Source organism: Coloeus monedula (assembly GCF_965178545.1).
Source record: "Coloeus monedula genome assembly, chromosome: 24".
Taxonomy (NCBI): Eukaryota; Metazoa; Chordata; class Aves; order Passeriformes; family Corvidae; genus Coloeus; species Coloeus monedula.
In genome coordinates, this window is record NC_138804.1 from 1,589,183 (window position 1) to 1,601,917 (window position 12,735).

The 12,735-nt window shown below is 56.2% G+C and overlaps 1 protein-coding gene across 9 annotated transcripts in view; it reads right to left on the minus strand.

Annotated features, from left to right (window-relative positions):
- Positions 1 to 12,735, minus strand: part of MACF1 (microtubule actin crosslinking factor 1) — a 131,738-nt gene that overhangs the window by 40,230 nt on the left and 78,773 nt on the right. For all 9 annotated transcript variants that reach the window (XM_082296582.1, XM_082296577.1, XM_082296581.1 and 6 more), the window contains exon 57: positions 11,211 to 12,682. In XM_082296582.1, the coding sequence (XP_082152708.1) occupies positions 11,211 to 12,682 (1,472 nt within the window). The remainder of the gene's footprint in view (positions 1 to 11,210; positions 12,683 to 12,735) is intronic.

A 12,735-nucleotide genomic window follows, 5' to 3' on the forward strand; every position in this document is an offset into this window, starting at 1 on the left:
GCCTTCCTCCTCCTCCTCCTGCTCCCGCTCGTCCTCCTGTTCCCGGCCGCCGCCGCCCGCTCGCCTTCCCGCCGGCGGAACAAAAGGCCGAGCCGCGCAGGCCGCCGCACGCCCCGGCCCCGCCGCCGCCGCCAGCACCGGCTCCCGCGGAGCTCCAGCCCCGGCGGAGGGCGGGGGGACGCGGGGGCGGGCGGGGGGCGGCGCCGCGGGGCGGGGCGGCAGCGCCGGGGCCGCCCCCTCCCCGAGCGCCGCGGTGCCTCCCGCACCCCTCCCGCGCCGACCCCCCCACCGGCCCCGGGAAGGGGGGACCGGAGCGCGACCCGGCCGGGGAACGGGGGGGATGCTCGGTGGCGGCGCGGGGGTGGTCCCCGCCCGCCCCGCCGGGGATGGCCCCTCCTCCGGGGGGAGGCGGCAGCCCCCGACAAAGAGCAGCAACGCCCTGGCTCGGCGGCGGCTCCGGCTCCGGCTCCCCCCGCCACCGGCCCCGCTCCCCCGGCCCTTTGTCCGCTGTTCCCCGAGCCGGCGCTGGGAGGAGGATTGCGAACACCCCCCCCACACACACACACGACACACACACATCGGGTCTCGCTGCTCCTCACACCCGCCCTCGCACAAAGAACCGAGTTTTTAAATCACCGGAGGAGCCCACCCGAAACACCCCCAAAGTACCAATTTTGCCTTCCCCACCGCTCTGCCAAAAAGCCACCCGCAACTTGCCACCGTTCCCCTCAACCACTGCAGGCTCTTTATCCTAAAAACCATGATTTTTTATAGCCCCAACTCTAGGGCAGCAACCTGAGTCCTGTCACCCTCTTTTCCTCCCCCAAAACCCTTGGGTTTAAGAGATGGGGAACATTGGAAGTGGGGAGGGAGGCAGCCCGGGCGCGTGAATCACCGCTGCGAAGTGATGCTGAGGGAAGTCACAGACTTGGGAGAGAAAACAGGAGGGTTGGGAACAGCCTCCACGCATCTCCAGGCAACAACCCGCCCCACCAGCCACCCGGCCTGCTACTTTGGGATGAATTATGGCATCGGGATAAAAATACAAGGTGTTCAATACAGAAAAACGTGCAGCATTGCACTCCAAAAGCACCAACACCGGGAGAAAAGGACCTCGGTCTGCTCTTTGCTGTGCCACAGCTTCACCAAAAGCCCTCCCACCTGGCCATGGTGAGCCGCAGGCAAGGAAGATGAAACCCTGGATATTTTTTGATGCATTGCCATCCTGAAAACACTGAGGCTTGGCCAAAGTCATGGTGTGGCTGTGGTGGGCGCCCAGCTTCCACATCCCCAAGCCCTCAGACCCTTCATCCCCATGTCCCGGCAGCGCATTCCCAAAGCTTTGTTTTGCTTTCGGAGAGATGGGAACGGATGTTTTGTGGACGGGGAATTGCCCATTAAACGGCCCGAAGTGCTCCTCGGATGGAGACGTTCGCACAGCGGGAAACCTTCGGAACCCCCTTTCCCCACCATTAAATATAACCAAGGAAAAGAGCAGGAGGCGGGCAGGGAGTGGGAATTCCAAACAGCCCCCTCTGCCCACCCAGGGCATGTCCCCTCCACGTCCCCCCGAGCCCTCCCGGACAGACAGCCGGACATTCAACCTCCTCCAGCCCCAGCTGCCGACACTGCCAGAGTGTCCCAACGCCTGGATTTTTCCCCTTGCTGGGGGACACCGCAGCTCCTGGTCCCTGCTTTTAATCCAGAGCAGCTGAAACAACAAGAGGACAACGGTGCCGTGCCAGGGCTCCGGCCACGCCGCCCGCTGCCACCTTGGCCGGGAGCTGGCGGAGCTGCACCGTTACCGCTCCGGGGCCCCTCCGCCAGGAATCCCAGGCATCCGGGCTGGGGCGCGGAGGCTTTTTTGTTCCACTGCGAAGAAGGAACGATCTCTCCCTCCCTCTCTCCCTCTCTCGCTCTCTCGACGTGGAGCTGCCCCGTTTTTCACAGCCAGAAATTCTTTTCCCATTTCCTCACCGAGTCACGTGCCAGGAGCGAGCCGAGTCTTCCTCCCGACACATCCCCCCCTTCCAACAGTTTCTAAAACCATCGGGGAAATATTGGGCAGGGATGGAAGCCAGTTGGAAACCTGCTGTGCCTGGCCCGAAGATCCCAGCCAGAACTCTTGCAGGTTCCCCAAATCACGGCTTTAAGCCTCCAAGTGCCACCCCAGCGATGGGGACAGGAGCCAACCAATGCTGGGAATTGCAAGGTCAGGGCTTTGCTGGGGCTTTGTGTCAGTGCAATGGATGGATGAATTTTTGTCCTTTCCGGTGTTTCCAAGTGACCACCAAGACCCCCTCATTTGGCTTTTGCTCAGTCCCCAAACCTCCCACAAACAGCTCCCGTCACCCACTCCAGACCTGGTCACATCCTGCAGGTAAAACACCCTCAAGGTTGGAAAAACCCGGAGGTTTTCCAAGACCTTCTCCAAGTAGGAGCATCCCCATTTGTCTCCTGAACCTGCTGGTTTCAAGCTTTCCTCATAAGGCCACCAGCCCCGGTGCGTGGGGACGCGTGCTGTCCCCGTCACGGGCTGATGTCACCCTGCTTGCGGCTGTGCTACATCCTGCCACCGCTGCCGCCACTGTTTACATGGCACAGCACTATTTGGACACCAAGGTATTTTTAGCTTTCTTTTAATGCATCTCAGCAGCTGGAAGCGAGGGACCTGTGTTATGAGACAAGCAAGAGAGCTCAGAGACAGCTCGAGATCTCTGATGGACACATCATTTATGAGATCGGGGTGCAACCAAGGGTCTTCTTTGCCCTCAAAGCTTCTTTAAACTTCACCTTGGTGCCCTCCTGCCCTGGGAGTGAAGGGTGGATATAGGAGAGCTCCTGGCTTGGCACTGTGAGCTTTGTCCCTGCTGGTCTTGCTGCCCACATCGTCAAATCATAGAATAGTTTGTGTTGGAAGGACAGTAAGATCATCTTCCACTAGACCAGGCTGCTCCAACCTGGCCTTGAGGGATGGGGCAGCCACAGCTTCTCTGGGCAGCCTGTCCCCCGTGTGTGACTTCGTGTGGGTCACTGTGTCTCCCATGTCTGACTCCACAAGTGTCACCACTGGGCTGGAACACTGTGCCACATCCAAGCCAGGCAGAGTGGATAACCCGAAGAGCCTCCAGCCCAACAGAAGGACTCAGGGTGCATTTCACCCTCCCTCAGACACTGCAATAAAAGCACAAAGCCAAATCAAGCACTCACAAAATCTCCCTTAGAAACGGCGCTTTAGGCTGCGCTGGGATTTTGAGCAGAGGATTCATGTTTTTTAAAGCCTTTGCTGCGTTTGTCAGAAAGTCAGAGGGGTTTCTTTCCCTCTTGCTCTCCTCCTCACTCATCCCTTTTCCCAAACCTTTGTGATTGCCATTCCAGCGCCTGCTCCAGGCGGGAGCACCGGGGCTATTCCCACCCCACTGTGCCGCGCTGGGTGCTCCCTCATCCCTCTGGCTCACAGCTGACTTCAAACCAATCTCACATCAGCGCTCTGCCACCACTCAATCCCTCTTCAAAGGCTACAGCTGCTGGGGATGCAGGGAGCCAGCACATCTTTAAATCAGCCATTTGGAACCTGGAGCCTGTTAATTCGGGACTCTCCTCCGCAGGGCTGTGGGAGGAAACCTCGGCAGGCTCCGTGGGGGTCTGCACCTTTCCACGGGGAAAGTTTTAGGAAGAGGTTAAAACCCAAACTCCCAGAGAAACCTCCTGCACTTTGGACGCACAGCTGCAGCGAGCGCCGTAAAAAAAAGAAAAATAATTACATTTATTTTGCTCTTCCAAGAGTGCAGGAGCTGCACCGCAGCGCTTTCCCTGCAAGGCAGCTAATATAGATGTTGGTATAAATAATTCTCCCGAACGAAGCCTGGAGCCCACGTGTTGCAGCAGCGCTCAGGCACAGCCCCACGGCATTCAGCGTTCCCATGGAACCCCATCTTCGTGCACAGAGCACCCCAAAACTCCCTGGCAGCAACCTGAGATGGGACTGAGAGACAAAGGTAGAGCCACGTGCCAGGGCCCGCGTGGCCAGGAGGTGAAAGCTGCTGAAATGCCCATTTCTGTCCTCAGCTGCTCCATTGAAGCACCCTGGGCTCTCCGGGCATCCCACTGCCCACGAACCGCAGAAGCTGCTCCCCAGAGCAAAGCGGGACAGCAGGGATGGGGTGATTAATAAAGTGCTCCGAGGCTCTTTAGGAAGTGAGGTAAGTGTGTTATCATCCCGAGAATCCTCTGCATGGGAGACATTTAAACCACTCCTTCAGCAGGAGAATTGGCAATTGTTCCTGAAAGGCTGCAGCGACTAATCCCGGCCTGAGTCCTTCCCTGCTTGCTCCAGACCCAGGGGCCACAGTCCCTCCCTTCCCAATCCTCGCTTGGATGCTGTGGGTGATGGGAATGTCCCCACGGATCCCCCCAACTCCACGGCTGCATCCTGCCAGGACCAGGCTCCTCTTCCCTCCTCTGCTCAGTCCTTTGCAGACAAAAAGCTTCCCATCTCCTCCTCCCTCAGATCCTCAGCTCTCCTGGTCTTATGCAAAGCCGGTATTTTTAGTATCTCCTGGAAACACTGCGAAGTGTCATCACCACCAGCTAACGAGTGCTCCGGAGAGGGGACATTCCTCCGGCCACCTCCCTCAGCTCAGACCTGGCAGGGTCACCAAAGCATCTGCAAGTGGGTGGCTTTTGGAGCACTGAGCCACAGCAGCTCCTGAAAGGCACCATTTGATCACGGCCTGATTGTTCCACGGTCAAGAAAAGAAAAGGAGGGGAGAAAAAAAAAAAAATTAAATAAAAGCCTCGCTATGATTTGGTCGATCTCAGCAACTCTTGGCTTAATTCGCTCTTGTTCTCGGGTTCGGGGAAGTGCCTGTGCCTCTGCTGACACGTCAAGGTCAAAGCCCACCCGTGGCTTGCTGATGAACCAGCACACTGGCAGCGTTCCCTCCGGGCAGGAGGAGCTCCAGGGCTTTTCCCTCCATGCTAAATAGTCTCCCCCAGTGCTAAAATTTACTCCCGAGGAGTGAGGAGGCTGCCGGGGCTGCTCGTGCTCCCCGTGCCTCTTGTGCAGGCACGAGATCGCCAGGTTCGGAACGCACCCAGCCCCACCAGGGCTCTGCAGCTTGGGCCACTCACCCCAGCCAGGCTCGGTGACAGCCCTGTCACCCAGCACAGCCCGTGCTTATCACCCCTCCCCGTTTATCATCCCCTTCCCCAGCGAGGGGAGATGGTGCCTTTAAGGCAGCTTAACAGCTGTCAGAGAGGAGGCATTTCTGCGTGTGCTGCTGATGCTGAAAATACAAGCCAGAGATACTTTAAGTAGGTCTGGAAAGCGTTCAACGAGAAGACACCGTCACGCAGCCTGTCCCCACTCCCAGCCCAGTCCCACCCAGCTGCTCCCAACTCCACGACTGTCGGGAGCCGCACGCATTCCTCCGGGGGCACAGAAGGGTTAAAAATACCCTCGGCCAGGCTGGGGCACAGCAAGTGGCAGAGTGTGCCTTGCCTGCCACATCCCGTTCTCAGAAGCCCACCTCCCCTCGCCCACCTGCCGGCCAGGCACCCCCAGCTATGGAGGCTTGGCTGTTTGGTGGGGTGTGGAGTGCCCAAAAAAGCCACCCTGGGGGTGTGGGCTGGGCGCTCGGGCATTGCCTGTGTGGCCACTTGTCCTGGCTAAGGATCACTGTCCCGCTGCCTCCAGAAATCCAAGGCTTTGAGTGTCAATGCTTTGGTGTCAATGCCTTGTGCCACCAGCACATGGAGTCACTCCTGCTCTCCAGTTCAGCCCAGCAATCCCAAAATGGGATGCTGCTTTTCCTCTCTGCCCTCCTTAGGAGGGTTGGAATGAGATGATCTTTAAGGTCCCTTCCAACCCAAACCATTCTCTGACCTTCAAGAGCGGTTCTGCAGTGGCAGCAGCAGAGCCGCCAGTCCTGGAGAGAGAACCACAAAACCAGTGAGGCTGGAAAAGACCCTTGAGATCACCCTACAAAGGAAGGTCACCCAGGGACCGCTGGGGAGCACAAGCTGCAAGCCTAAATGGGACAAAACTTCCGGGCAGAAACCCAAACTTTGATCCTCCTGCAAAATATCCGAGGTGAAAGTGCAGGATGCTGGGCAGTCACGTCCCCATCCCACATCTCTCCCTGCCTCAGTGGCTCATGCAGGGGACACGATGAGGTCACACCAGTTGGCAGCCGCCTCTCCAAAACCGGCACCCTCAGGCAGGGACACCTGGGACAAACCCAGGGACAGGAGGCAGCAGTTAGGGGCACCTGTGGCACTTCGGACAGCACCGCTGACTCAGCTCCCTGCTGGAAAGGTTGGGGCAATTATGAGTCATAAATGAAGTGCTGAGAGAAGCTGACATCCCCCAGCCATGCAGAGGGGCAGGAGGAGGGCACGGGAGGGTTCGTGGGCTCCCCAGCCCTGGCTAACTGCTGCCTTCCCCAGGGAGCAGCGTCAGGCAGCAGCACGGGAATGGCCAGATGAGTAATTCTGGTTTGGGCCTCACTCACTGCATCACCACTCCCGGGATTTCTTTCCTGATTTTTTTTTTTTTTCTCATTGAAGCAGACAAAGAGGGTGCTGGAGGCACAACGGCTGCGCGGGCCCTGGCCGACCTGACCTGCTCTAAAATAAAACCGAGGCTTCAGTTATTGCTGTCTAGGGATTCTCCCTCCCCCCTCTTCATCATCCAGCACTAAACCTTTATTGGTGTGACACAGCAGAGCCAGAGTTCACCGCATTGAGCAACTCCAGTTTCAAAAAAAACCTCCCCAAAAATGCCAGGAGGAGAGGCAGGAGCCCGAAATCCCATCCCTTCCCTCTGCTGCCTTGGCAAAGCCATCACCCACCGAAGGCTGGATGAGGGAGACCCCCTCCTGCTCCTCCCTCCTCTCCAGGGTGGGGTTTAATTAACTCTGGGAGGCGAGAGATCCTGGATAAACAGCTCGGCTGTGCCAGCTGCGGCAGGTCCTGGCTCGCCACATTCCTGTGCCATGTCCCAGCGCTGCCGAGCTCAGCTGTGGTGACAGCGGGAGCCACCAGCCCATGGACACGTCACCAGGTGTCCCCCCCTCCAGCCAACTGCACCTGCACCCACCCAACGTGACCCAACATGAGGGCGACCCTTCGGGTTTCATTTTGGGGGAAGCGCTCCGGATCCTCGCAGAAATCCCTTGTGGCTGTTGAGCACAGCTCAGGGGGAACGCAGGGGTGATCCTGCTCTCATCTTCCTCACAGGGACAAAGCGTCCCCAGCAAAGCAGAGCACCCTGGCATGATGCAGCTGAGATTCTTTGCTGGAGTAAAGGTCCAGAGAAGCTGTGGCTTCCCCATCCGTGGAGGTGTCCAAGGACAGGTTGGACGGGGCTTGGAGCACCCTAGGATAGTGGAAGGTGTCCCTGTCCCTTCTCACCCAAACCAGTCCACGAACCCATGACTGGGGAGGCACCAGGATCTTCACTTCTGACCACTGTAAGGTAGAGAGCCCAAAAATCCCTGCCAGCACCTCTGAGCCAGGGCTGAGCGTTAACACTCTGCCTCATAGGTGAAATGTGGCAGCGTTAAGAATTTGTCCAAAAACAGCACCGTGAATCAAAGAGGGTCCCAGCTCAGAACTGCCAACGCCAAGCACAAGCCACACTTTGAAACCCAAGTTCAAAACCCACCGTGGAAAAGATAAACAAAAGCCAGGCTTAAGCTTGCTTAGCCAGGAGGCCAAGCTAGCCCAGCACAGATGTCTCCCCCAAAACACCCAGGAATGTGACTCCATCAGCTCCGTGGCCCAGGCTGATGGGTGCTCTTTGGCCAGACAGGACGAGCCCACGCCTGGGGCTTTCTGGCACCTCTGCTCCCAGCCAGCAAACCTCACCTCTGCTTCTTCAGCGTGGGAAGGAGGATGAACCACTCACACTGAGCAGCACAAGCTTTGTCCCATGAGTTTCACGATTTTTGGGGTGAAGGGTTCTCACTTGGGGTTTTCCAGCTGATCAGGGGTTGCTGATGCTGGAGATTAAGCAGTGGAGAAAGCCCCTATGGCTTCACATGAGTGACCCCCCCGTCTCATCTGTACCTGGGGAATCACATATCCCTGGGGAATTCTGCTGTTTGCCAAACTGAATCCACAGGGCTGTTATGTTTAGTAACATCTCAACTGTAGCTCATTTGATTCCAGTCATTAAAATTTAATATCAGCGTAAGCTTTGAGAAACCTGAGCTGACAGCAGAGACAGTGGAGGGGGAAGAAGTGCCCCAGCCTGGAAACTCCTACGAGCAGCTCTTGCTGGTGCCCGGCACTTGTCCCTCATGCTGAAGAGCCCAACTTGGCCATGTGAAGCTCAGTGCAAAGATTCTCCCAACTTTTAACTCCTTTTTATACAAAAAAGGGGCTCCTCGGGGAGGCAGCAATGGAACGAGAGCCACTTGGGTTAAACTCCTGTTGGAGATCAGGAGTTAAAGATGAGGTTCCTTCGCTCTGACAGCTTAACATGAGCTAAACCCGTGTTATTTCTCCTGTGGCACAGCTGGATCCGAAGCGATCCATCGGGATGTCCATATAAGCACAGGCTCCAAACCACAGAAATGCCTTTCAGCTGCACTTGATCTCACCAGAAAACTCAGGGCTGAATTCGATGACCCCTTAAAGTCTCCTCCAGATGGGTTTCTTACAATCCTGACTGGATTTCCTGCACTCCCTGTACTCCAGCTCCACCCTGGATCGTTCTCCTGGCTTCTGATGGCCGTAGAAGCTGGTGAGGGTCCGTCCCCAAAATCGCTTCTGCTCGCTGAACCAAAACCCCTCCTGCAAACAAAGCTTCCCCCTGAGCACGATCCGACAGCTGCTTCCCAGCCTCCTGCCTCGGAGGAACCCAGCCAGGAGGAAAACTTACAGCAGGAGAGGGCTCATCCATCCCAAAGCCAGGATTAGTCCCTCTGTGACCTGGGAAAGGGGCTGGGGGGGGAGAGAGGAAATGCACGGATGGCAGTTTTCCAAAAGTTAAGGAGGTTGTGGCCTTTTGGGGCAAGTTTGAGGGAAAAGAAAAATACACGGGAAGCTTCAAACATAAGCTGCTTCCAAAGTCACCCGTTCCCAGCCTCCACCAGAGCCTTCAATGGATCCTCTTTATTAAAATCTGGACACAATGAGTCCAGAAGTGCCCACCTTTGTCAGGGCTCCATTGGCAACTTGCCTGGAGCCCCGGGGCCATGCCTAATTTGCATCTCATTTACACAGATGTTCATTAAAATTAATGCCTTAAGACATAATATCTGCCTGCATTTGAGCCTTCTGGACAGACAGAGCGCGACCGCTCCCGGAGAGCCCCCGTCACCCCATCCGTCACCCCATCCGTCACCCCATCCTCCCCCCGGAGCACTGCCAGGATGAGGAGCTCCTCTGCTCCACCAGGACGCTCCGGGCACGCCCCTGGTTTGCAATCCAAGGAGGGCAAGAGGTGTGATATTGTCTTAGAGAGAGAATTTGTTGGGAAACAAAAGCCTGGCGCAACCAAGAGAAGCCCCCCGAGCTCCCCACAGAGCATGAGCCAGGCTTTTCCACAGCTCTCCCTCCACGCCCTGCTGATGCCCTTCCACGTGCAGATGGGGATCTGGGGTTGTATTTCTCTTAGAGAGGACCAGAAGGCGAAGCTTTGCCAAGATCAGCTTTGGGATTTGTGCAAAAATCCCCATTCCCGGGATGAACCGTGCACAGCAGGAATGGAGGAAAGGGGGAAAGGGGGAATGGAGGAATGAAGGAATGCTGCTGTAACCACGATTGCTCCATCCACCCCTCGTGCTTCTCCCCCATTTCATTCCCAGCCAAAACCTTCCCACCACGGCTGCAACTTTCACTTTCCCACCCACAGAGGCCCCAGCTGCACCGTGTGGCCTCGATAGCCAACGAATGACTCCTGGTAAGGACACCTCAGACCCCCAAACCCCCTCGGCTCAGGTCACCCATGCGTTGAAGGGTCATCCTCAAGGTCACTGAGCTGTGGACCATGTGCAAAGCCCACGGTGGGTTAAGCTGCTCCTGCCCAGTCTGGGTTTTGTCATTGTTCCTAATGAGAGCTACTCAGCTGGGAATAATCCCTTGCTCTGCAGGAAACGTTCACTGATTTTAAGGACTAAAAACTCCTTTCTGGATATATTTGTTCCAAGTGACTCTGTGGTGTTTAATGATGAATTTAAATCCTTCCCATCTTTGCTCAAAGCAAACTGCCCGACACAAGCAACACCATCAGGTGAGGTTGAGTTTGTCCCATAAATACAATTCCAGGGTTTTTTTTTGGATAGGCATCCCCCAAAACCAGAAACACCTTGTCCTGGTGAAGGTTTCACACAGCTGCTCAAGTGGTGGAACGGGATCAATTAGCCATGAGATGAAAAGTAAATGGCTGTAAAACTGCTTCTCCCTCCCACCCCCCCATTAACACCAGGAAACGAGCAGCCAGATGTAAATCAGCCCAATCATCAGCTCCTGAGCACATCAGGAATAGAAGTTTCACAGCAAGAGAACTTCTGAGCCGTATTAATGTAATTAATGCAGTGTAACAGCACGACCCGACACCATAACACTGTATGGAAATGCATCAAACACACTCACACTCTTCCCTCTCTCAAGTCTTGATGGTCTCCATCCGCTCCTTGCTGGAAATGTGAACAGCACACATAAAATTTCACCTTGGTTTTACTCTCTGGGCACACTCCTCGTCTCACAGTTTATCTGTGGCTCTTTTTGTACCCAAGGATCCCAAAATGGACGCAATAGGTGACCCAGATGGAGCGAACAGCAAGCAGGAGCGGGGGGCCAGGCAGAGGCAGACCCACAGGATGATCTGATCCAGACTACACTCTTAAATTCACAGCTCAGACGGACTCAAACCCCTCCTTTCCTCCCCCAAAATCTAAATGCCACCCACCTCTACCAGCCCACGAGGTGCTGGCACGCCAACATCACACATCACCAGGAGAACAGGGATTTTCCTGCCCAACCCCAAAATCTTTCCACACCTTTTCACCACAGAGTATCAAGTCCACCAGCAGGATTTCACACCCTCCAGAGCAAGGATATTTCACTGCAAACCCACTCACATCACAGCAACAAACAACGAAGACGCCACGGCTTGAAGCCCACAAAAAACCACACCACCTTCAAGCGCCGAACCCCACTTTAAAGAAAAACCAAAACCTCCATGGAATCAAACTGACCTTGAAGTCTGCCAGCTGCTGGTTGATGGTTTCCACCTCTGTCCCCACCACCCACTGCAAGGCCTCGTTCTCCTCGGCCGCTGTGGTCATGTGGCTCAGCTCCTTCAGGCGGCTGTAGAAGTCCTCGACGCGGGACAGCGTCGTCTCCACCTGCTCCTGCCGGTTCCTGCCCCTCTCTGTCAGCTTGCTGCACTGCTTGCTCAGTGTCTCCAGCTCCCGCTTCAGCCCCAGCAAGTCGGGGCTGCCCTCGTCCTCCAGCATCTTCTTGCACTCGCTCTCGGAGGATTCGATGTCGGATCTCAGCTGCTGGAGCTTGCCCAGGAAGGCGCGGACGTCCTCGGCCTGGGACTGGAGGCTGTCAGAGTCCCTCCCTATGGGGCCCATGCTGTCCAGCTCATCATCCAGGTCTGCCAGCTGGGAGAACATCTCCCTGACCCTGCTGTTGAACTGGCCGATCCCTTCCAGCTTGTTTTCCATGAGTGCACAGCAGTCATTGACTTTCTGCTTCACAGCCTTGAAGTCCTGCTGAGCCACCTCAGCTTGGCTTAAGAGCTGGGAGCAGTCGGATCCGTCTGGAGCATCTTCTACCAGACCTTGAGTGAGGTTTTTCAGATAATCCACTTGTGGCTCCAGGGCCTGCAGCACCTCCTGCTGTGCCTTGAGCTTCTCCAAATTCTTGTTGCTGCAGGCTTGTGGCCCCAGGGCATCGTAGATCTCCAACTGGTGCTTCGCCCCTTCCAGCTTCTTCTCGATGTTCTTGAAGCTCTCCTGGAACTCCTTGAGCCTCTGGGACATTTCTTCAATGGAGCCAGTCTTGGTTTGCAGCTCTTCTGTGATGGCATCCATCTTCTGGTTGATGCCAGCCTTCTCATCCCGGATGTCGTCCTCGTCGGTTTGGGAAGCGTCAATCAGGATGTCGGCAGCACTGTTGAGCATCTCCAGCAGGGACCGGCGCTTCTCCACATCACTCAGCATGGCCTTTGACCTCAGAAGAGTGGCCTCCAGCTGCACTGGATCCAGGGTTACCTCCAGCTCTGCCATCCTTGCCTTGCAGTCCTCCACCCAGGGCAGGAGATCCTCTGCGTGCCGCTGGTACTTCTGAGCCTTCTGCAAGCAGTCCTTGAGCTTGGAGTGTCTGTCAGCAGCCTGCTTGCTGAGCTCCTCCCAGTGTGTTTTCAGGCTGACCAGCTGGTTCTGCAGAGTGGTCTTCTCCTCCCCAGGCTGGACCGAGAGCAGCAAAGATTCTCCCTCGGCCACAATCATCTCGTAGGAGCCACTGTGTTGGTTGAGGCTCTTCTGGAACTCTTCTTGCTCCTGGATTTGGCTCTGCAGCCTCTCCAGTTTAGCAGAAATCGGTTGGCTCTGGGCTTGCTGGCACCTTTTGTCATCCAGCCAGGTCCTGAGTTCATCAAACATGTGCTGGAACTGCTGGGAACTCGCGAGCGCAGTCTGCAGTCGGTTCATCCGGTCGGCTGGAACGGGAATGAGATTAGAAGGCGACAATTAAGCTCAAATCAAATAAGCG